This window comes from Sorex araneus, chromosome 1 (assembly GCF_027595985.1).
Source record: "Sorex araneus isolate mSorAra2 chromosome 1, mSorAra2.pri, whole genome shotgun sequence".
Classification (NCBI taxonomy): Eukaryota; Metazoa; Chordata; class Mammalia; order Eulipotyphla; family Soricidae; genus Sorex; species Sorex araneus.
Genome location: NC_073302.1, coordinates 157942501 through 157967584, shown reverse-complemented (window position 1 = coordinate 157967584; position 25084 = coordinate 157942501). Strand labels below are relative to the sequence as shown.

Genomic DNA, 25084 nt, shown 5'->3' with positions numbered 1-25084 from the left:
AAAGTCAGATCAAAGTGGATTAAAGACATGACCAACAACTTCTTTTTTTTTTTTTTTTTTTTAATTTTTATTAAATCACCATGTGGAAAGTTACAAAGTTCTCAGGTTTATATGTCAGTTATACAATATTCAAACACCCATCCCTTCACCAGTGCCCAAATTCCACCACCAGAAACCCCAGTTTACCCCCCGCCCCCACCCCCTACCCCCTACTGTATAACTAATGAATTTCACTTCATTTTTTCTTTACCTTGATTACATTCCATAATTCAACACAAAACTCATTATAGTTGACATAACTCTCTCTCTCTCTTTTTTTTTTCTCTTTTTCCTTTTCCATTTTTTTTTTTAAATTTTTCCCCCTCATCCCCCTTCCTGCGCCTCATAGTATGGTGTACTCCACGCCACGTTGGCCAGCGTGGGGCTTTTGCTTAGCTCATAGTCCAGAGGTGGCTGTTACATTAAGAACCTTCAATATTTCAACAAAAACTTACTGTTATTATTTGGAGTTTCCCCCCCAAGTCTGACCTGTTCAAATGGAACCCTTTCACATTGATGACAATTATAAATGTTAAGTCCGCGCGGTTTTGGATTTCTGTATAAAGTCCTGGGAAAATTCTGCCAGAAACCAATTCCTAAAGCTGTCTCTGGTTCCCGCTTGTTCCACATCCACCGGCTCTGCAGGGGCATGGGTGCCCGGGCCGAAAACCCAGCCGGCTGGAGCCGAGCACGGGCCCGACTAGGGCTGGCTCTGTATCCTGCATGACCAACAACTTCTTGACTATTAATTTCTCTCTTTAAAATGTCTAAAAGAGCAAGGGGGCCAAAGTGATAGTACAGAAAGTAGGACATTTGCCTTGCACACAACTGACCCAGGTTTGATCCCTGACATCTCATATAGTTTCCTGTGCACTGCCAGGAGTACTCCCTGAGTGCAGAGCAGAAGTAACCTTTGAACATCACCAGGTATGGCCCAAAAAGCTAAATAAAGTTTAACAGAGGAACTGGAGTGATAGTTCAGGGTTTAAAGTGTTTGTCTTGCATGACACCAACCTGGGTTTGATCTTGGCACTCCTAAGAGTTCCTTGAGCATCACCAGTAGTGAACCTTGAGCACAGAACCAAGTGTAAGCCCTGAGCACTTCTGGTGTCACCCTAAAAGTGAGTTAAAAAATATATAAAACAGAATGTTTTCTAGAAAACATCCATAACTTGTGCTTTTTTCCTTTTTGTTGTATCACTTCCTCTATTTCCAAAGGAAACATGTTTGTAAACAGGTAAGTCGTGCATGTCTATCCATGCACGACTAATAAAGTTTCCTTGGTCACCAGCAGACTTTCTCCTTAATAAATATCTAATATTTATGAGATGACCTCGTCCTCCTCCTCCTCTAGCTATGTTGGATCTCTAATGATGCCAGTAATCTGATTATCATAAATGGATTCACGTGAAGGACATTAGGCCAACGTGTGGACCTGGAGCTGGGGGCTAATTAGTGGTTTAATCAACAAGCATCATTGAGTCCTGACTGTGCCCCATACTGTGCTCAACAGGGGAAATGCTCCTAAGACCTTCTAAGGAAGGTGAATTGTCAGAGGAATCTTGTTAAGGAAAACAGAATGTACTTTTATTATTGTGGGCTCTGGGAATCCTAGCAGGAGAGGATCCTAGCCACCTAGACACTATTGAAAGCACAATGAACGGTCACTGGGGAATATTTGCTCTGCTGACATGTAGATAATACACAAAGCAGGTTTGCTAATGGTGGCTGAGTCTGTAAGAATTCACACTCATGATTCCCCCTTGCACTGAACAGGTTTTTACAATGTCTTCCTACAGATGAGGCCACTTCTTCCTTTCAGGCTGAGGAACAGACAAAAGTGGGAGCATGATCTCCTCAGAGGCCAGTGAGCAGGAAGAGAAGGGATGCTATGAGCTGAGGGGAGAGTTAGGAGGTGGGAACGTGCTGCCGGCCTTCCCTCTGCAACCAGGAGCCCTTTACCTCTGTGCCTCTCAAACTGCCGAGTCCACGAACCATGGCCGATTCTATGGCAGATGTGTGGCGGGGACTGAGATTCTTCTTTTATAATGAGCTCCCAGGCAATGCTGGTGCTACTGGTTCAGGGACACTTTGAATAGCAAAAATTTACATGGCTATTAATTTAAAATATTTTCCATACCAAAGGAAAAAGTCCTCAAAATATGAATGAAAAAGAATTTGAATTTTCTGGTGAATATGCTGCCTGAGCCCATGTGCTGCTTGTGCCCACGTGGCCAAGCACATGCAGTGCCCGAGCACATGTGTCGCCCACATCTCCCTCTTGAGATGTGGACTTTCATGCTTTCGTGTCTAGTGCTAGGATGTGTGTAGAGCTCTCTCCACCCTTGGAGAAGCCCGCCTTCTCTCTTGAGCGTGTTACTCTTGCTATTGTCTCTTCCACTTATCCCTTCCTCCTTCCCTCAAAAACACCTCTAAATAAAATCTGTTCACTTGAAAAAAAAAAGAATTTGAATCTTCTGAATCTTCTGATATATATATATATATATATACTTTCTAGTATGTAACATTTGATTATTTTGTTTTGATTTATCCCATTTTTATTGAAGCACCACAATTTACAATATCATTAATAGAAGCTTCATGCATACAATGCATGAACACAACACAATATGTTCTTATGCAAAAATTTTAATTTTTTACCAATGCACATCAAGTGCAGACTCGACCCTCCAAAAGTTCTTGTGGAAAAAAGTCATTACAAAGGGCTGGGTGCTCAAACACAGTGTGGCTAAAAATCAATCATGAACAATTTTGTATCTCATGAAGATTCAATAATTTTTTTAAAAATGGAAAAACCGAGTCATTAGTTTACAAAAGAGAAATCTGAAGCAATTAAAAGATACTTGCTATATTTAAATCCAGATCACCTTACAATAGTTTACTTGATATATATAATTTTAAATTCAATTATTTTTATTTTTTTCACAGTTACAAAGTTGTTCATGATTGGCTTTCAGTTACACTATGTTCCAACACCCATCCTTTCACCAGTGTACATTTCTCACCACCCATGTCCCCAGTTTCCTCCCACCCCGGCCCCCAACTGCCTCTATGACAGGCACATTTCTCCTCTCTCTGTCTCTCTCTCTCTGTCTCTGCCTCTGTCTCTCTTTCTCTCTCTCCTCTTTGGGGCATTAAAGTTTGTAATATACAACTGAAAGGTTATCATGTATATACTTTGGGCTGGATCGATAGCACAGCGGGTAGGGCATTCGCCTTGCATGCGGCCAACCCGGGTTATTTTCCTCTGTCCCTCTCAGAGAGCCCAGCAAGCTACTGAGAGTATCTCGCCCGCCGGGCAGAGCCTGGCAAGCTACCTGTGGCGTATTCGATATGCCAAAAACAGTAGCAGCAAATCTCAAAATGGAGATGTTACTGGTTCCCGCTCGAGCAAATTGATGAGCAACAGGATGACAGTGACAGTGACAGTATATACTTTATGTCTTTTCAGCGTTTGGTTCTTGTCCAGTGTGATCATTTCCAACTATCATTGTCATAGTGGTCCCCTTTCTATTCGAACTTCCCTTCTCCCCACACACACTGGTGGCAAACTTCTACCATGATTGATATATATTTTGTAAGTATCTAGAAACTCATCTTTTGGCTCTATTTTCCCAGACCCTGAAACGGTGAAGGAGAACCCTGGGTAGTGGAACAGGGCTCCTGTCAGAGGCTGCATCAGCTCCCCACAAGGTGGCGCTCCCAGGCCATCTGCAGCTGGTGGTCAGCGCCGCCTCACTGCTCTCCTGCCTGCTGGGCAGGAGCTGGGCCCTGCCTCGTGAAGGTTATCACACCCTCAGGCACCTGAGGCATTCTCTGAAGTAATCACAGAGAAAAGCTTATTTAGTTCTGTTTTTGTTTTCCATTCATCACACAGGGAAGAGGGACAGAAAATTAGCAAAAGGAAAAAAACTGCTTTCAAAGGGAGAGCCCAGAACATGTAAGATTTTTATATGCCCATGTCTTTTTTTTTCTTTTTTGCTTTTTGGGTCACACCCGGCGATGCTCAGGGGTTACTCCTGGCTCTACACTCAGGAGTTACTCCTGGTGGTGCTCACGGGACCATATGGGATGCTGGGAATCAAACCCAGGTCGGCCGCATGCAGGGCAAACGCCCTATCCGCTGTGCTATCACTCCAGCCCTTGTCCATGTCTTAAGGGCAACCTTATTGCTGATTCTTTCCACAAGCCCTGAAGCACCTCAATACAGAAGATTATGGAGAGAAAAACAGTCAATGGACATCTGCATCGATGTGCAGATGAAGGAAATATCCACCAGAGAAATCCAGGGTCAGTGCTGGAGAGACAACACAGGGGTTAAGGTGCTGGATTGGTTCCTGGCACCTCATATGGTCCCCTGAGCACTGTCAGGAGTGATCCCTGAGTAGAAGCAGAATTAAACCTTGAGCACTACCCCCAAAGAGAAACCCAGAGCCAGAAGCTCTTGAGGGGAGGGTGGGCATTGACACAGGTCAGCAAGAGTGGCCACTGTCTTAGGAGACCAGGCATGGAATGAAGGTCTGAACCTCTCATTCCTAGCAGAGAGCCAGGAGTAACCCCCAAGCACCATAGGTGTGGCCCCAAATGTACATATATGTTTATACATGTATATTTATATAATAAGCACAACTATTAGATTATGTAAAATAATAAGAGCATATCTAAGAATTAATGAGAGATTTGCCACATGCTCGGAGATGTTTTCATCATGTTGCTATCTAACAGGACCCTCAACAGCAGCCGTTATTTCATTATTATCCCCATTTTGCACACGAGGAAGTCAAGGTCCAGAGACTCGAAGCCTCTTATTCAAAAGTCACAAAACCAGAACCCAATGCAGGCTCCAGCTTTTGTGGTGGTGTTTGGGGGCTGGGGATCCACTCCTGGGGGCAAGCTGCTGGCAGTGCAGGACTGAGGGTTTGGTCCTCAACCAGGCAGTGCAGTGCTGCTTCTTTTGGTGGTGCCAGGGGCCACCCTTGTCAGCTCAGTGGTGCTGGTGGTGGGGCATGTGGTATTGGGAATCACACTTGGGGACTAATGCATGTGAATCACATGCTTAGCCTCTGGCCCAGAGCCATGGGCTAGTTATCTGAGGGAGTGAGGACCACAACCAGCAGTGCTCAGGGCTTACTTCTGACTCTGTGCTCCAAGCATTATTCCTGGTGGGACTCAGGAGATTTATGTGGTACTTGGGATCAAATTGGGGTTGACCATTTGCAAGGCAAGTACCTTACCCACTGTATTGTCTCCAGCTCAAAGCAAGCACCTAAGCCCTTATACTATCTCTAAGGGCCCGAGTTAGACCTTAACTTACTCCAGAAAGATTGGGTATTGATGTTTATCCAGAAAGAGGGGGTATCAATGAATTAGTGCTGGTGGCATGGCTGGAAGACATACAGTCAAACATAGTTGGTGACTGGAGTGAATTTAGAACAATTCCTCAACTATTTGAGGCAGAAAACTGAAAACTCAGATTTCCAAGGTGGACAAACTGGGTGCATTAATAAGACTAATAATACAAAAGATAAACAGTTGGTGAGGTAATAAATCAGATTCTCCAGCACTTTCAAACTAATCCCTCCTGATAAGTCAGGCATTTTGGAAATTACACTCATTCCCTCAGGAGAGCAGGGTAATAATTAGTAATATACTACACATGGCCCAGGGAACGCCAGGACATTGGGAAAATCTGATTCAATAAACACAGTTTGAGGGTAAGAAGAATTATGAGAGTAATTTTCTCAGTGTAATCAGTACAATGTATTCCTAACAGTGGCCAGAGTTTTTAGAAGGAAAGGCAGAATAGAGCAAAACCATATAAATGCTTTTCAAACCAAGCTCATAAAGGAGGACTTAGGCTGTGCTAGGATAAAAAAAAATTAATTTTTTTAAAAGCTCAGAATCTGACTCAATGATTTTTTAAGAAAATGAAAAGTATGCTATTGTTTTTTCTTCTTTGTCTGCCCAAGATTAAGAAATGAATATAAGTTGTGGTATCAGTTTAGGTTAGATCCAGGCCATTTTTGGTATCCTGGGAAAGTGAAGTATAGAAACTACATGACTTGCCCACAATCTATGCAAAGCAATAGATAGTCTAGGACAACAAAGATTCATATTTTATTTCATTGTTGTTTATAATTTTGGGGGTTCTTGTTTGTTTATTTGGTGGCCACATCTGGTGGTGCTCAGGGGTTACTCCTGGCTTTGTACACAGGAATTACTTCTGGTGGGCTTCAGGGAGTCATTTGGGGTACCAGGGATTAAATCCAGGTTGTCTGTATATAAGGCCAGTGCTCTAACCTCTGCACTATTGCTCCAGCCCCTGTTTACAATTTTTATTTATTAGTTTTGGGCCACGGTGTTCAGAAGCTATTATTGGCTCTGTGCTCAGGAGTGCCCCCCAGTTATGGTTTGGGGACCATATGTAGTGCCAAGATCGAGCTAGGGTTGGCTACATGCAAGGAAAATACCTAAACCAAACCCTGTACTGTCTGTCTGGCCCTGGGTCATCATCATTCTAACGCCTCAAACTAACAAGCCTCTAAACTCTGGTGAGTTTTAAGGACAGACACTTTATTCAGCATTTAAACCTGATCCGAGGACACTGTTCTGGCTGGGATGGGGACAATGCTCACCTGTTTGCCCACCTCCCTTGGTTGGCTGTTACACGTACCTCCTTTGGACAGCCCTAACTCAACCGGGGTTGTCCATGCTGGAAGAGCAAAAGGCACAGGATACGCCAGCATCTCCCACCACCTGGCCACAAAAAAATTTCAAAGGGTCTCTTTGAACTACAAAAAGAATCACTTGCTTGAAGAACAAGGACAGGCATTGAGTTTAAAATTAATGTTAACAAAGTAATACCAAGATAATTCTAAATTTTCCAATCTGTATTCAACAGTTACAAGTTACTTAGTACTCAGAAGGTTCCAGAATCTTCAAAGAGGAACAGTCAATACAGGAGCTATGTTCCAAACTAACAACTGATGTGCCAGGAAAAGGTCAGCAGAACGTAGGTCCTACAAAATCCTAAATTTGACAAGTAAAGGTGGCCTGAGGGGTGAGGGTTTGTGTTGAATGAATGGACAATGGTTCATGCTACTGGTACTTGACTTTTGAGTGGTAATAAGTTCCCTAATTCTTCTTAAATTGGTGATTTGGGAAATTAGTTTAGCAGATGTGAAGGGGGAGGCTCCTAAGAGAAGGTACAATGCAAGATATGGAAGCTATGTTAGGGAAAAAATAACTGGGGAGAGGCAAATGGCAAAGAATGCCACCAACTTAGGGAGAGAGAAAAATGAGAAAAAATGAGAAAATAATTCATTCAATCATTTTCTAACAAATGACTGTGCATTTGAATGGTTTTCTAGAATTCAGCCTCTAGACTTCAACTCTTGTGCCTCCAATAATTTTAATTTATTGCCCTGCATCTTTGAAATCAAGTCGTTCCTCAGCTTATTTCTTTATGCCTCAAACTAGAATCCATTTTAAATAGATTTTTTTCTGGGAGGTGGGGGAAGATAAATTTTCCAGATCCAGTATTTTCCATTGTGCTAGTAGTTAACTGATGTTGATTCTAGCTTTCAAGAAAATAATAATAATTTTTAAAAGGGGGATTTGGTGTGTGTGGAGGGGGGGAAACGTCAGAGAGGTTGGAGAAAAGTTTGAAAGAATCTGCTTTTGATCTTGGCTTTAAATTTTTCTTATTGATGCAATTTGGCAACAAATTATCTTTGAGATAAAGATAAGCACAGAAATGTAGGAGCCAGTGGTCTCTAAGTTACCCTTTGTTCTTCACAGCCTGATCTGTGAGAGGAGAAAACACTGTAAAAGCTGGTCACTGGTAGGTATCCTCCTGATCTCCCTTTGCAGATGAGGAAGATATCCCCAGGCCCAGGAATGCAGTGAGGAGAGAGCCTTTGACATTCATCCAGGACAAAGCTTTCTGCAAAGAGCAGTACCACAGTGATTCTAAACTTGCCAATCCGTGTCTAACACTTAAGAGTTATTTATTACACCCAAGACTGTAGAATCTTCAAAGAGGACCAGCATACATAGGAAATATGTATGTAACAATCTTGGAAAAGATAGCTAAACTCATCTAATTTAACTCTAAGTTTGCCAAGCAGAATTAATCCTGGTGGGCCATCAATATTTGTTGAACACATGGATAGAAGGTCCTGGGGAGGGTACTTGTCTTATTGGGAGCATTTAGGAGTTGAGGTGGGAGAAAGGGAATAATGCACAGACAAGGGCACTAGGTTAGGTTGGACCATGAGGCAGGAACACAGCTTAAGCTGGTTCCCGAATGTCCTGAGAAGGTGCTAACGTGTTAAGGGGGGAGGGGCTGGAGAAGTGTGTAGAGCTCAGCAGGGGGCCATGGTCTCCTGAAGTGCTTCCAAGGTCCAAGAGTAATTGTCAGTCCAAGGAATGGAAATTTAGGAGAACTCCCCATGGCAGAAAGAAGTTATTCATCCACATAAAGCCACATATAATCCAGCTCAGTGTTTTCTCTGACAATAAAATCCATCCACAAAAGCTTCCAGAATCTCACTAGGTCTACAGAGAAAATGCAATTTCCGTCTGGGAAACTAATGGAAACTGACAATAAGTTCTCTCTAAGACACTGGGCCTTAATACTCTTAACTCAATTTCACATTGACTTAAACAAATCCCCTTGCCAACTATTTCTTTTAAAGACAGCATGGAGAATTTAAGGAGACTTTAAAAGATGACAATAATAGGGATATATAAAAGATTAGAAAACTCTCCTAGTAGTTAATGGAATTAGGACCTTCTTACTTGCGGTTTTTTCCATGGGCAGAGAGAGTTTTTAAAATAATGAAAATTCTATTTTCAAGATTAAGAAAAAAAATCCATACCTGTCAGAGAATAGTGTCTTACATTTTTCACTTTTTAGGGCAATTTGAAAAATAATTCATCTATGCCAAAGAACACCCTACAAATCATGCAACCAGTTTGACAAATGATGATGATAGCGAGCTTACATTGGCATGGAGACTAGAATTTGGATTTCTATATTTCTCTCCTCACATGAGTTTCTTTTGACACAGGAACTACAGTGAAACAGGGTGTTATAGGCAGCCTGTTCTGAACATAGGTGAAGAAGGCAAAGACAAACAAAAGCCAAAAAGTAAAATACAGTGCCACAGTGATAGCACAGTGCGGAGGGAATTTGCCTTGGGTGCGGCCAACCCAAGTTTGATCCTTAGCAACCCATATGATCCTCTGAGCACTGCCAAAAGTAATTCCTGAGTTCAGAGCTAGGAGTAAGACCTAAGCACCCCCAGGTATGGCCCCAAAGCAAAACAACAGAAACAGCAAAGATAAAATACAACAAAAACAGCAGGTTCCACACCCATGAGAACAAGCACAGCCCTTGTCTCCCGGAAATCAGAAGGACCCAAAGGAACTTGAACTGACGGCCTAGCAGAGCTTTCTTGATTTCATGTTGCTTGCCTTGGTGGGAATCACAAGTGTGTGGACAAACACTAGTTTGGATCTGCCAGATGTTTGGGCTCTTCTAGCTTAGATGTGCGGAGGTCAGGGAAGGTAACTCAGCAGCCACCGAGCACGACTAGATGGAGGTGAGGCCCACAGAGCTGCTGACTGACGATCTCCCATCTGGGGATTTTATACAACCATTTGCAAGGCAGAGGCAGAGGATGGCTAATTCGACATTAAAAGAAATATTTCACAGCTTCCTGGGTCTATTTAAGACTAAAAATTCTCGATTTGAAATGGATGTACTTACATGTATGTGTTTACAGTTATAAATCTGTGTTTATTAACAATTATATAGATAAAATTCCCTGACCCTGTTCTCCCCCATCCCTTGCATCGCCCACTAATAGGGCAGATGCCCAGGAGCCACCTCACATGTGGAGCCCCAAAAGAGTGGGCTGGCATCCCAACCCATCTGCCAGTGGGACATCGGGAATCCTGAGGCCATGAGAACAGCAGGGAAGGTCTTACCCTGCCCCCTAGACAGCTCCTGATCCCCTTTCTGCCACAGCCAGCCCCCCGTAGAGCTGAACCAGAGACCCCTGATACCACCTGGATGCCAGAGCCACTGAAGCAGCTTCTGCTCCTCTTCAACCTCTAGCAAATACCAAATGAAGTGTAAGCAATGGCAAACAGGCTCAGGACAAAAGCGAATTTTCTCAGGAAAGATTCTAGGATAGAGAGCAGCAGCACTGGCAGTTGACAGGCCAGATCCCCACTGTTAAGAGTCAGCAGCAGGGGCCGGAGAGATAGCACAGTGGATAGGGTGTTTGTCTTGCACGCGGCCGACCCGGCTTCGATTCCCAGCATCCCACATGGTCCCCTGAGCACTGCCTGGAGTAACTCCTGGTGCAGAGCCAGGAGTACCTCTGAGCATAGCCGTGTGTGACCCAAAAAGCACACAGAAAAAAGAGTCAGCAGCGGCATTTGGCACTTGGCACTTGAGTCTGAGCTGCAGGCCTACTCCAGGCCTTGCTGAATCTGGAGGGCTGCAGGGGAAGGATTAGGCACCTGCACAAGACAGCGGCAGCCTGCATGCCCAGCCTGGTGCTGCCACCCACTCTCCGAGTCATCCTGGGCAAGAGAGTTCTCCAGGGTTTCCATGCTTCCACCCATCAACCAGGTCCCACAACATGTGGACACAGTGAATAGACCTGGCATGGGTGAGACCTGGGGTTGGCTTCTTGGCATGATCCCCCCACATTACAGAGTGTGACCCCTGCAGCCCTGCAGGGAGTGACCCTCATTGCCACAAGTGTGACCATTGGCACTATAACAAAGTATGTACCCTGCCCCTAAGAGTGTGTGCACTGTAATGAGTGTGTAACCTTGGGCACTATAGCCACAAAGGTCATCAGAATACATAAGTGAAAGAACTAAAAAACTGGGGCTGGAGTGATAGCAAAGCAGGTAGGCATTTTTGCCTTGCACGCGGCCGACCCGGATTCAATTCCCAGCATCCTATATAGTCCCCCGAGCACCACCAGGAGTAATTATTGAGTGCATGAACCAGGAGTAATTCCTGTGCATCGCTGGGCGTGACCCAAAACACACACCACAAAAAATAGCAAAAAAAAAAAATTAAAAAGAAGAAGCAAAAAACTATCACACAGAAACCATGGAGAATGTGTCTATCAGAACGCATCCTCACAGAGGGAACTGTCTTCTCAAGGCAGTTGAGGTTTACAAGTTGCTCGTAAAAAAACCTTTGTGAGCCATATCATGAATAAATTGAATAAATGCCACTAAGCTTTGGACTGACCCAAAGCTTGGTGACATTTGATCATAATATATATACACTCATACATATATGTATTTATATGCACACATATATTTGGTTTTTGAGCCACTCCTGATGGTGCTCAGGTCTGAGTCCTGGCTCTGTGCTCAGGAATCACTCCTGAAGGGGCTCAGGGAAGCATATATGGTGTGGTGTTGAACCTGGGAGGGCTGTGTGCAAGGAAAGTGCCCTACCCACTGTATTATCTCTTTGGCCCCCAGAGATCATTTCTCTGGAACCCAATGGAGCTCAGCAGTGGTGACACATACATGGTGGTGGAAATGGACACTAGATAAATCTCCTCATGCAACTGTGTGAAGACTTGGGGGAGAAACCTGTCAAATCCATGGCCTTGCCAGGAACTGGGGGACAGGGACACCTCTCCACTCCCCATAGTCAAATGCTGTACCTGTGAAAAGAGCACTTTTTCCTGAAAAATGCCTCGGCATTATTTTCTAATGGCAGCCTTGTGTGACAAAGTAGATGCAGGGCTCAGAAGCAGTGGCCAAGCTCGAGAGTCAATGGCAGGCAGGAAGAAGGGGGTCTGGACAGAAGGGGGCCCTGCCCGCACCCCGGATGCTCAGGATGGGGCTGGAAAGAGGCCCCATGCTGACAGGAGCTGCCTGTTCCAGAACTGGCTCTCGGGCACACATTTCATTCTCCCGCCCACATCACGAGTCTGTGCTGGGCACGTCCTGGCCCAAGCTCTGTTTCAGATTTGGAACAGAGAATAAATCTGAGTTTAGAGCGCTAATTGAATTCCATGCTGGATGCTGGGTTTTGCTAAGTGACGCCAACACATGAAAAACGTCCCCTGTCAGCTGTCAAAATAAACAGAGAAAAACTGCCTAAGAATCACTTCGGGACACACTGGTACCTGAACTTTTGGCAGGCTGTAAGTCTGGGTGCTCACAGCACCACGTGGTGCTGGTCGGTCCATTCTCTTCCCAGGCCAGAGCTGGCAACTTCTCTCTGGGACTAGTGACTCCAGCCCCGTGTTACACTGATGAGGGAAAGGGACCCCCGCATAAATGTTAAACAGGCTTATTCAAGCAGGCAAATGCCAAAGAGCAGGAACTGTTAGGGGCAAGTTTGGGTGATATGACATAACCACAGAACGCACTGACGATGCCCTTAAGATGGTTTTGGTCTTGCTTTGTAATCTTGGTAACTCGGGATGTCCTCCAAGTGTGCTCATGTCCTTGAGGAGGTCCAGACCCTGCCTTGTGAAATAACATGCCTGGCATGCTGGTGTAGGGGGATCCAGGTCTGGCTCTCTCTCGATAAGGCTCAGGGAGGCCTGGGTCTTCTTTTCTAAGGGGCAATCCCAGAGGTATCTGTGGGCTCAGAGGCCAAGCCTCAGTGCAGAAAGGGGGCATTCGATGCTGGGAACTGAACTCAGGGCCTGGCACCAGCAAAGTCTGTGCTATTTCACATTAGGGCTCCCCATGGGGAGCACGACAGTCAAATTTTTGGAGACTTAGTGTTGGAGACTTAAGGCCAGTCAAGTCGAACCAGGGGGCATCTGCTTTTAATGGGTCACTTTTAATTTCCCTGGGGACCAGGGTTGCAAGGAGTCCCACTCACCAAGGATCCCTCTATGGGGGTCCTCTTGCTTTTTCAGATCGGTTTTGCCCAAAGTGGGTGATGCTCTCCTTTAGGGGCACTGGAATGTGTGGGAGTAGTACTAGCCTCGGATGCAACTGAGGGGCCCTTCGTTTGTTGGCTTACAGAAGGCAGATTTAATTTTTGTTCTTTTAGCCCAAGAAGTTTGGGAGCCTCTATTTTCAGTCCTCAAAGGGCTGCAGGCCCACTGCAGCAGATTTCCCAGAATCGCCTGGTTCTCAAAAGCTGCAGGAAAGCCGCACGCTGCAACACGCACGCTGCAACAGGCACCCTTCGCCTTTCCTGGGGTGCAGGTACAGTTTCCTGCTGCTCGGCTCAAGAGGCAGAAGGAAGTTGTTCCCTCACTCCTTGATGGGGTGGGAATTCACACCCAGAAACCACCTTCTCATCAGCTGCTCCTGCCTCAGTCCCCACAGGTGGCTGAGCACAGGTGTGGGAGGTGTGGTTTCCTCCTGGGGCTGGGCCTGTCCTGCTGAGGGACCCAGCAGTTCCTTTCAGGATTGGCAGGTGATTGTCACCAACCAGATCCCCTGTGCTTTTAGTGCCTGTCAGGAGAGCCCAAGGCAAACAGAAGGATTATATCAAACAGCCCGACACACCCAGAATCAGAGGCCCAGGGAATCCTACACACTCGAAAGCTACCACAGGGTGCAGCCTACTCTGGGGTTCAGTTTTTACCAGGGAATAAATGAAGGAGGAGAAAAACTGAAGGGGTGCAGCAATATTTCCTCATAAACTTCTTAGGAAGGCAATTTTTATGTAACCAGGTCATTTTTGTCTCTTCTCACACTTGCAAGCTTTTCTCTTTGCCTGTATTTAATAAAATGAGGATCATGAGGAGAGAGTGAGAGAATGTGTGTGTGTATGTGTGTGAGAGAGAGAGTGTAAGAGACAGTGTGTGTATGTGAGAAAGTGAGAGTGTGTGTGTCACAGAGACTGGCACACATTCAAAAGAACAAAAGCAACCAGCGCTGGCGTGGATGTGGGGAAAACGAGACACTCTCATTGTTGATGGGAATGCTGACCTGTCCAGCCTTTCTGGAAAACAATATGGACAGTCCTTCAAAAACTAGAAATTGAGTTTCCACATGACCCCACAATACCACTTTGGGAATATGTCTCGAGGATGTAAAAAAGCACTGTAGAAATGACATCTGTACATTGCAGCACTGTTTACAATAGCCAAAATCTGGAAACAACCCAAGTGCCCTAGAACAGATAACTGGTTAAAGAAACTTGGTACATCTACACAATGAAATACTATGCAGCTGTTAGGAGAGATGAAGTCATGAAATTTGCTTAGAAATAGATAGACATGGAGAGTATCATACTAAGTGAAATGAGTCAGAAAGAGAGGGACAGACATAGAAGGACTGTACTCATTTGTGGAGTATAAAATAACATCACATGAAGCTGACACTCATGGACAATAGATATAAGGACCAGGAGGATTGCCCCACAGCTGGGAGCCTGCTTCATGAGCGGAGGGGAGAAGGCAGATGGAATAGAGAAGGAATCACTAGGAAAATGATGGCTGGAGGAATCAGTTGGGATGGGAGATGTGTGCCGAAAGTGGATAACGGACCAAATATAATGACCTCTCAGTGTCTGTGTTGCAAGCCATAATGCCCAAAAGTAGAGAGACAGTATGGTGAATATTGTCTGCCATGGAGGCAGGGGGAGGATGGGAAAGAGGGGGGTATACCGGGGATATTGGTGGTGGGGAATGTGCACTGGTGGAGGGATGGGTGCTTGATCTTTGTGTGATTGTAACCCAAACATGAAAGTTTGCAACTATCTCACAGTGATTCATTTTTTTTTTTAAAGAAAAACATCCTAATTGGCATTTGGCCAAATCATCATTGAGCCCTTCTAGGAAGATAGTTTTCAAAGTAGACAATCTCAACCAAATGTAAGTACTGCAAAGGAATGCATATGCTCTTTCCTTGCCAATTCTTTCCGACCAGTCCACATCAGCAAATAGTTAAATATATGAAGAAAAACATAAACAGGATATTATAAACTTAATTCAGAAATAAACTATTCTACCTTTCATTGTAAAGAGAAAAAATTGAACTTAATGACAGAATCTCTTATCACTGGGACCCTGGGACCAAGCTTCTCAGTTTTTACTGTCTAGAATGGTGTCTAAAATATACCAAGCACCTAATAAACAACTTTTGTCACTGTCACTGTCATCCCGTTGCTCATTGATTTGTTTGAGTGGGCACCAGTAACATCTCTCATTGAGAGATTTATTGCTACTGTTTTTGGCATATCCAATACGCACAGGTAGCTTGCCAGGCTCTGCTGTGTAGGCTCAATACTCTTGGTAGCTTGCCGGGCTCTCCGAGAGGGGCAGAGGAATCGAACTCGGGTCAGCCTTGTGAAAGGTGAACGCCCAACTGCTGTGCTATTGCTCCAGCCCATTTGTAATGAAAAAAAAAAAACAAAAGTAGAGAGAGTATGGGGAATATTGTCTACCATGGAGGCAGGGGGAGGGTGGGAAAGGGGAGGTATACTGGGGATCTTGGTGGTGGGGAATGTCCACTGGTGGAGTGATGGGTGTTTGATCATTGTATGATTGTAACCCATACATGAAAGCTTGTAACTATATCTCATGGTGATATAATAAAAATTTTTTAAAAAGAGTGTGTGTGAGAGAGAGAGTGTGTGAGAGACTCTGTGTGTGAGAGAGAGAAAATGTGTGAGAGACTGTGTGTGTATGAGAGAGAGTGTGTGAGAGTCTCTGTGTGTGAGAGAGTATGTGTGTGTGTGAGAGAGAGAGAGAGAGAGTGGGTGGGGGGGTTCTAATTGAAGGATCTTCTTGGCACATAGGAGACCTGGGTTCGAACTGCTCAGCAATGGTCTCCTCAAGCACCAGGAGTGACGTCAGTGCAAAGAGCTGGAAGTAGCCCCTGAGAAGCACCAGCTAAGACCCCTAAACAGAAATGAAATAGAAAGTGAGTGACTGTTTCATTCACAGCCACTGTCGTTCAGAGGCCACTCAGAGTCAGACAGAGTGTCCTTGTCATGTGATTTCTTAGGTGGAAAGAACGTTTTTCAGAATCTGTTGGCCAATCAGACAACCCAGGGAAGCCAAAATTATTATAGATGACACAAAACCATGCTTTCAGCAGACACTAACAGAGCTCTGAGCTGTCCAGAGTCAGTGTGGAAGTCCCTTTCCACATCTGTGCAGAGAAGACAAAAGTAATGACAAGAGTTTCTGGCCCAAAGCCCTGGTGTGGAGCCAGCAGGCACCTGGGCCTTGGGCAAAAGACAAGCAGGCCAGCCAGCAGGAGGCACGGGGAGTGAGCAAGCACGGAATGAAACAGCTCCTTTCCTTCCCTCTGCACACAGCTCCTCTTCAGGTTCATTAGTGATGAGAGTCTCTGTCTTGGCTGACTTTGAAACTACAAAGTCTAGAAAGTGAACTTCTGGAGGGAAATTTGATGATTATTACCAGACACCCCCACAGACCCAGCGTTGGCTTTTAGGCAGAGCCCTAAGAGAGGAAATCTAAGATGAAGGAGACACATCTGGCTCATGGCAGAGAGGAAAAGTGGAGCCTGCAAGAAGCAGATCAACATTGTGCTGTATGTCTTTCCTGCTGTTTAATCCCACAGACCCTTTTCTTTTTACCACATCTCTGGGGAAGGTCAAAGGCATTGGCTGCAATCATTTCCAGAAGAGGAAATTACTATCTATAAAGGCCAAGGGATGGGTTTGAGGTCCCAGAGATGATACAGTGACAGAGCTGGAAGGACTGAGTTCCCTGAACTCTGGGCTGGTCCACAGACAGAGCACGTGGAAGACACATAGCTTGGTCTTACAGCTTTGCTTTCCACATGAAAGACAACAACTGAGTGATAAGCACAACAAGATGAGGGTATAAAGGACAGAATATGTTAAAACATGAAGAGCTTTGGAATCAGAAATAAAGAAAGAAAAGAAAATATCCCTTAAATCCACTTATAGATGTAAAGGAGATTAAAACAAAGACAAATGAGTGTGAGCTCAGACCTTAGGCTCAAAACTTAAACCAGGCTCCAAGGTGGTTTTTTTTCTTTTTGGGTCAACTCAGCGATACACAGGGGTCACTCCTGGCTCTGCACTCAGAAACGACCCCTGACGGTGCTCATGAGACCATATGAGATGCTGGGAATCGAACCCAGGTTGCCTGCGTGCAAGCACTGGGTTCCTACGCTGCTGTGCTATCGCTCCAGCCCCCAGGCTCTAAGTTTTATACAATAAACACTTTCAGGAGGAAAGAGTGAGCACCTGAGCAATGGGTACTCCCCACAAACTTCCAATACACACACACACACACACACACACACACACACACACACACACCTGATGGTCCAGTCTAAGGATCTGGAATGCCAGCCTGGTTCCTGAAACTGTAAATGAAGAGGAAGTTCTTTCCCATGTCTAAGCAAATTTGAAGTAATGGTTCATAAAGTAGCTGAATTAGCCAACCCAAAGTTAACTCTCAGATATGTGAATTTGCATTAATCCCACCAGAGCGCACTCTGAGAAGCGACTTTGTTTTCACAGCCATCCCTTTTCTATGCTATAACATGTCTCCGTTCAGCGTCATAATGCCTGTAAACACACAAGTGTGTTTGTGCGTCTGTCTGCAGATACACACACCTATCTGTCTGCATCTCTTTATCTGCTCAACGAAACTATTGATCACATGATAACACTTCACTGTAAGTCTCTTTATTACAACATCTTCCCAGTTGATGACTTCTATTGTCAGGAAGAAAATAATTGCAGTACATTTTCGTTTTCTTGGCTAGCTGTTCTAAGAGTTACTAGTGCACTGTGAGAGATTTCCTTAGAAAAAGAAGACATTTTATTAGAAAAAGAAGGCGCAGGATTGAGAAAGGATAGGAGAGCAAAAGTTAGGAGGTGGTTTCAGAAGGGAGAGAAGTCTAGGCAGGTAGACTTGAGCTTTGGCACATGCTGTGACTATGTGAATCGTGGCACAAATTTGTACAGACTAAGATGAGACCAGGAGAGAAAATGGAGCAGCAGCCTTAGCTCAGATTGGTCTACTGAAGTCACTCTGCATTGAGAAGCCCTGGTGCACCCCACGAGTAGGATCAAGGCTCTCAGTCAACTCCAGATAGATGGTCAGATGTGGGAGAACTATCATTATCATGTTTGACCTGAAAAGGGCAAAAGAGATTTACAGGCAGGCCACTGAGATACGAAGAGAGAGAAGAATTCCCAATGTAGTAAGGACAGTTCTCAATATCTGAATTCTCTAAGATCCATTTTTATTTTAGACACGTGAGACATCATTTTTATAGCCTGTAATCAATTTGTTGTCTTTACAGGCTTTACTTTCAGTAGCATTTAAAATTGTTTAGGGTCACATAAAGAATTATGTATCCTATAGCCACAGGGATTTTAGGAGCTGGCCATCATGTGATTCAAGTAGATTGCTATGACCAGGGCCCAGGTGGGAGGCCCCATGGCATCAGAGAGGTTAATGAAGTGAGCCCATGAAGTTAGCTCGCTCACACAGCACTGGTTCGATATATGCTGGTCTAAGTCAGGCAGGACCCTGTCTGTCTTCCTCAAACTCTTCTTGCTGGGAATTAGCTGGTCAAATGTCTAGCATACCTGCCCATTATCTGGGTGAAAACAGACCACAAATAGGAAAATTGGCAAGGCGGGGGGTGGGGTGGAGTGATGGTGCCTTGCTTTCTTTCATGAGAATGGGCGGGAGTTCTGTATTCATGCACTGAAAACACATAAGTAGCAGTGCAACATGGTTTAGAAGCAGAACACTGGGCATCTTCATCAAAGGGCAAGAGTCAAAAAAACTCTAGTGGGTTTTGCTTCTGTTGTTGTTTGGGCAAAACCTGGTGGTGCTCAGGTTTTACTCCTGGATCCATGCTCAGAAATCACTCCTAGTGGAACTCAGGACCTTATGTGGTACCAGGGAATAAACCGGGATAAGCCACATCCAAGGCAAGCAACCCTCACCTTCACCTAGAGATATCTGTGGCTCCATCTTTTGGACACACTATTCCTAGATACTAATGTGTGTGGCCCCAGAGTGTCACTTACCTCCAGCAATTCCTGTTTGCTTCCAGGGATACCATTGCCACTCACATAAGGGCACTGTGTGTGGTCTAATACAGGACTTTGCTGTAGCCCCAGCACCCAGAGGTGGGTAATATTGCTTAGGAAGTGAAGAAACCCTGTTTCACTTCCTGAGTGATGTCATTTGCAGGTACTGGATTTGGCGGTATGCACACATTTGCTTTGATCTGCATTGAAGGGAGACTCCTATGTCTCCTTTCCTGGGTTCCAACCTCTGATTTACAAGTTCCTCTTCCAAAGAATTAGGAGGCATTAGAACTTGTGAAATGAGTTAAGAAGTTGGCCTCAAACCCATCCTTAAAGGGCTGAAGGAGGCCATGAAGTTACCTGTGCGTGCTTGGAGACCCAGTGGCGGAGGACATTCAGGACTCGATTTGTAGCTGTTCTCCGGATAATAAACTCTTTGTCGCATGTCCTCTCAGTGTTATTAAATCCTTTGGAAGAAAAGAAATATACACAGGTTACAGTTCATCTGAAAAAGTTCGCTTATTTTAGGATTCCTGCTTCCCTATGAAGCCTGAGCAGGGATTCACCACAGAGTTATGGTAAAATTAAATGCCTAATGTGCTCATATTGTTTAAAGGCCACCAATTAAAGTCAAAACCAACATATGGACATCTTTATTTGTGTCATCTGGTTCTGTGACATAAAGAAAAGGAATTTCAACAAACTATTTGGCTCAACATTAGTTTTATACTCTGTTCACAAGCAATTGTTACCCATCAACATTTTCAGTATCGGTAAATAGATGAGTTCCAGTATCAGCACACAGAAGAAAAAAAATACAGCTTGGCCTCATTTCTTTTTTTTAAAAAATTTTATTGAATCACCATGAGATAATTACAAGCTTTCATGTTTGTGTTACAATCACACAATGATCAAACACCCATCCCTCCACCAGTTCACATTCACCACCACCAATATCCCTTTTCCACCCTCCCCGTGCCTCCATGGCAGAAAATATTCCCCCCACTCTCTCTCTATTTTGGGCATTATGGCTTGCAGCACAGACACTGAGAGGTCATCATGTTTGGTCCATTATCTACTTTCGAGGTTGGCCTCATATCAATGGGCTTTGCATCACCACTCTTCATGGTGTTTTTTTTTTTTTTAACAAGACAAAGGTTGCTGACAATCCTGTATGAGCCTGTCTATAAGTTCCGTTTTCCCTACAACATGTGCTTATTTTGTATTTCTGTGTCTCTTTGGTAATTCTTGTATTATGCAAGTATGTTACACACTTAATAGATTATATTAGAGTGTGAATTTAAGTTTTATAGGCACTGGAAAACAAAAAAAATCATATGTTAATTTTATTGTAGTGTTTACCACAGTCATCTAGAACTAAGCCTACAATATCATTATATTGTGTACCCAAATATTGAAAATCATAGTGGCGAAAACATGAACTCCATAGCCAAAGTGTCTGGGTTCAAATCTCTATTATCCCATCTCGGCAAATTAAGTCACCTTCCTGGTGACTTACAGTTTTTTCACATCTCTATATAGTTACCTTTGTAATAAAAAACTATTGTTCATATATTCCTACCAACTTTATTTCAAAGATATTACTTTCCAGAGCTGGAAACATAGCACAGGGGTTAAGGCACTTGTCTCACATGTGGCTGATTTTAGTTCTATCCTCTGCACCCTATACGGACTCCTGAGTACCACTATCTCTGAACACGGAGCCAGGATTAAGTCCTGAGAACCAAGTGTGGTTCAAACCTCATCCAAGCAACAACAAAATTTAAAATTAAAAATTTAAAATCATACGCCACAAACCATCTACCAGTGAGGTTCATAGACGCAGGCTTTAGAAAATTCCATTCTAACTTCATTACCAACAAAAATTTAAGGTGCTCGAACCACAGATAGTACTAGTTTAAACATTCACAGCTAAAATGATTACAAAGGCTAATGTCATAAAAGTAAAAGTTGAAAACTTGAACAGATAAATGTTTAAATTTTTCTTTAAATTTATAGTTTTGGGGCCATACCCAGTGATGCTTAGGCCCTGATGCTTCTGACTCTGACTTACTCAGGAATTACTTCTGACAGTGCTCTGGGCACAGTATAAGATGTTGGGGATTGAAGCCATGTTGGCAGTCTGCAAAACCCCATGTCGGATGAGTGCAAGGCAAGTGCCTTACCCATTGTGCTATTGCACCAGCCCCAAATAAATGTTTTTAAAGTCATATTTCAGGGTTGGAGAGATAGTACAGCAGGTAAGATGCTTGCTTTCCATGCAGGTGACCCAGGTTCAATCCCAAACACCACATAAGGTCCTGCAAGTACCTCCAGGAGTGATCTGTGAGCACAGAGCCTGGGTAAGCCCTGAGTATCAAAGGGTATAGTCAGGGCTTATTCTAAAAGAAACAAAAGTTAGATTTTATATATTTGATATTAAACTGTTGAAAATAGATTAGTTCAATTAGGTTAAGATGGAAAAATTAAAGATTGAAACATACAAAACATACAAAAGATAAGATTTATTATCAAAATTAATAAAATCAGATTAGACTTAGTTGAATTAAGAGTAACTGAGGGAGGGATATTGGTTGACAGGGATGGGGCATGTAGTTGGCATGTGTGAGTACCTAAATTCAATCCCTGTACTGGATGGCCTTGCCCTGCACCTCCACGGTGACACTGGAGGCCCCCCAGCAACACTGAGCACCGAGTACTGCAGCACCAGGTGGATCAGTGACACATCAGACCTGCAGCCCTTGGCCATGTATCATGGTTCCCACCCATAGCCCCATACCACTGGGTATGTGTCTGAGAAAATTACTCAAATTCTATATAAAGAGCTAAAGCAATTGAGGGGGTGTGGGGAAACAGGGGGATTCAAAGACATGGGGAGGAGAATGAGAATTTTCAACATACATTAGTAATATAGCAGAGGATAAAAATCAGATAGGCAATATAGGACAATGGCTGTTCAGACCTGATGAAAGACATGTATGTTCAGGTTTCTAAACAGTGTGAATCTCGGGGCAGGATACATAAAATGAAATTCACACCTTGACAAACAGGCATGACAAGAGCTTCAAGACAAAAGTTATCTAAGAAGCAACTGGTGAGACTATAAATGCTATATATATATATATATTCATATATATATAAGACATATGAGGATGGGAAAGGGAGAAAATAGATTACAGGATGCTGATTAATCAACTGAGAATAGAGTCTGTAGAAGGGAGTAGGACAATAATTCAGCATTTTGCTGGAATAATAAAGTAAAAGCTCTTAAAAACATTGAAAAACAGGACCAGGACAAGCATCTCTTTCGTGTTCAGAGCTCATCACCTCTGCCACTTGCAGGGCTCAAAATTCTCTTGGATGTGGAAAGGGGGACTCACTTAAAAGATCTCAACAATGCCCACACAGCCATCATAGCCCATAGCAAATGGTAAGATGACCAGAGTAGAACTAACTGCAGGTAGGGCTAGTCTTCCAAATGCTGCATGAACACTGAGAACCAGGGAGAGAAGACTCCAGAAACTCACCTTTCATCATATGCAGCCACCCCCACCCCCTCAGAGCCCAGGGTGATCTGGAAGCAAAGTCCAGGGGAAATGACATAACTTCGCGAACACTTGTTTTCTTCACTCATAAAATAAGAATTGTTGTTTGAAAGGTTAAATAAATCCTGTTACATGGGTCTTAACTCAGGGTATGCAATAAAAGAATATTTATTGTTAATTATGTTTTCACTTTCAGCTGGCTTCGCCCACTCATTTCCTTGACCCTCTCAAAATACCATTGACAGTAAGCTAGTTGTTATAAGGATATATGAAAACAATGTAAAGATTTGAAGGACGTGAAGCTCTTCGTTTTCTTTCTGAAGGATTTTTATGCTGATTAAAATCACAAACCCAGATAACAAACTACCTACACGAGTTTTTAAAGCTATAGTAGGATCTGAGTGTTTTATAAAAAGGGCTATTGCAGGGACAGGAAAATAGTACAGGAGCTAGGACAGATGCCCGTACCTGCCTGGGTTCTACCCCTATTTCTGAATGGCCTCCTGAGATCCCCAAAGCATCACTGGAATGGTCCTGGAGGTCCCCCATACTACAGGGATTAAGCAGCACTCCATCCTCCCAACCTAGCTTGGGTACTCATTCACCAGCCCCATTGACCACGTGTCACCAGGACTGGTCCCCAGGTACCTTGAACACCATCAGGAAGCCCTCCTCCAAATATGGGGTGTCACTGCTTACTTGTTAACTGGAATTGCCTTAATTGTACTTTCATTATCTAAGTTGTTGCATGTGATTTTGCTATACAACATATTGAAGTCCATGCTCCGTGAACAGTCAGGCTCATCTCCCCATTTTTCACAGAATGTAAGTCATCAGAGAGACAATTTTCTGCAACTCCACAGATTTCTTTCTTGTTACAAGCTACCAACTAAACTGGGAGTAGCTTGAGCAATATTTATTTCTGAATTTAGATATGAAGCACATATCTAACTGGTGATCATGTCCACATGAAAGCCATTCTTCCTTTTTTTTTAAAAGGTTTTTGGGGTGCTGGGGTGATAGTACAGCAGGAAGGGCATTTGCCTGGCACGAAGCCGACCCAGATTTGATTCCCAGTATCCCATATGGTCCCCCAATATTTAGGGTGTTAGAGATCAAATGTGGGTTGGCTGCATGCAAGGCAAATGCCCTACTCGCTGTATTATCTCTCCAGCATCTACCCTCTATTTGATCTAAAACCAGAAATGCATCCACAAGAGGTTCTTGGCCATTCCCCCCACCAAAACCCACACATACCCTCTTCCCGACAGCAAACAATAAAACTGTGTGGTCCTTTAAACATGTTTCATTTATCAAGCATGACTGTGCAACCAAACTATGCCTGGACTAGGAGGGCTTATTTCAGTAATACCACAGGTATAAAATACAGTCATCCAAGATTTCTATTTTTCCAATGTATTTGTATTCTTTTACAGTTGCAGGCATTGGTCAAATTGGCTAATTTGGATGGCAAAAGCCGTTTGGAAAAGTCATTTAGAACCATGCTTTATAGTCTTTCCTCCAGATTCTTTGTGAATCAGTCCAACCTTAATGTAAGAGAGTTTTTCAGTCTTCCCTGTTAGTTTTCAGGAGGCACTTTGTCTTGACTCTCTTTAATACTCCATCACTCTGCTGCCACCTTCCTTACAATACACTGCATTCTGCAAATCACTCCTCAGAGTCAGTGACACTGTTTACAGTCCTTCCTAGCTTGAGGCAGGGAAAGAATCAACAATCTTTCTCAGCCCCCAAATAATCCTTGCAGTCGAAGAAAGTATCAACTTCCAGTGTTTCTGAGCCACCTGCAGAGCCTGTATGTTAGGAAGGGCATAGCTTGTGTGAAATATGCTGGCGCCACATTATGGACCGATGAGATATCAGCCACATCTCTCAACATTCTACCTGGAGATGTCTGGATCCCCTAACCCAGTCTGACAAGAGATGCAGTCATTAGCCTAAGCTAGTGGTGGTGTGCAGAGAACCAATTAAACTTCTAAACAACTCCTCTTGTGGTTTTCCCTGATGTCCCTTCTATGTATGAATCCTTCCTATCTTTATTCAGTAAACTCCCACTTTTTGCAGCTTTGAATTTTATGCTGGGTAGCCAATTCTTGGTGAGCCTGGCCACTCCATACTGCTTCACTGCAGAGGCTTACCCACATCCTTATGTGCAACACTAAGATCAATCGGTTGACCTACCATCTCTCTCATTGAATTACACTTTTAATAATGAAGGGATTTTATTCCAAGCATGTATACGTATTGTCCCTTCAGTTCTGCACCCCAGCACTCAGCAGGTATTTTCCTTAACATAAGGCTTCCATTAGGTTTCATTCCTAATGGAAACAATGCGAAAGAGTCTACAGAGGTTATCTGAAGTGGGTCCTCCTTTCACTATATTACCATGATGACTATGTATTTGGGATTTATT

The 25084-nt window shown here is 43.8% G+C and overlaps 1 protein-coding gene across 1 annotated transcript in view; it reads right to left on the bottom strand.

Moving 5' to 3' along the window:
- Positions 1 to 25084, bottom strand: part of RASGRF2 (Ras protein specific guanine nucleotide releasing factor 2) — a 265637-nt gene that overhangs the window by 27990 nt on the left and 212563 nt on the right. The window contains exon 18 of the mRNA XM_004613156.2: positions 19448 to 19554. Coding sequence (XP_004613213.2) covers positions 19448 to 19554 — 107 coding nt within the window. The remainder of the gene's footprint in view (positions 1 to 19447; positions 19555 to 25084) is intronic.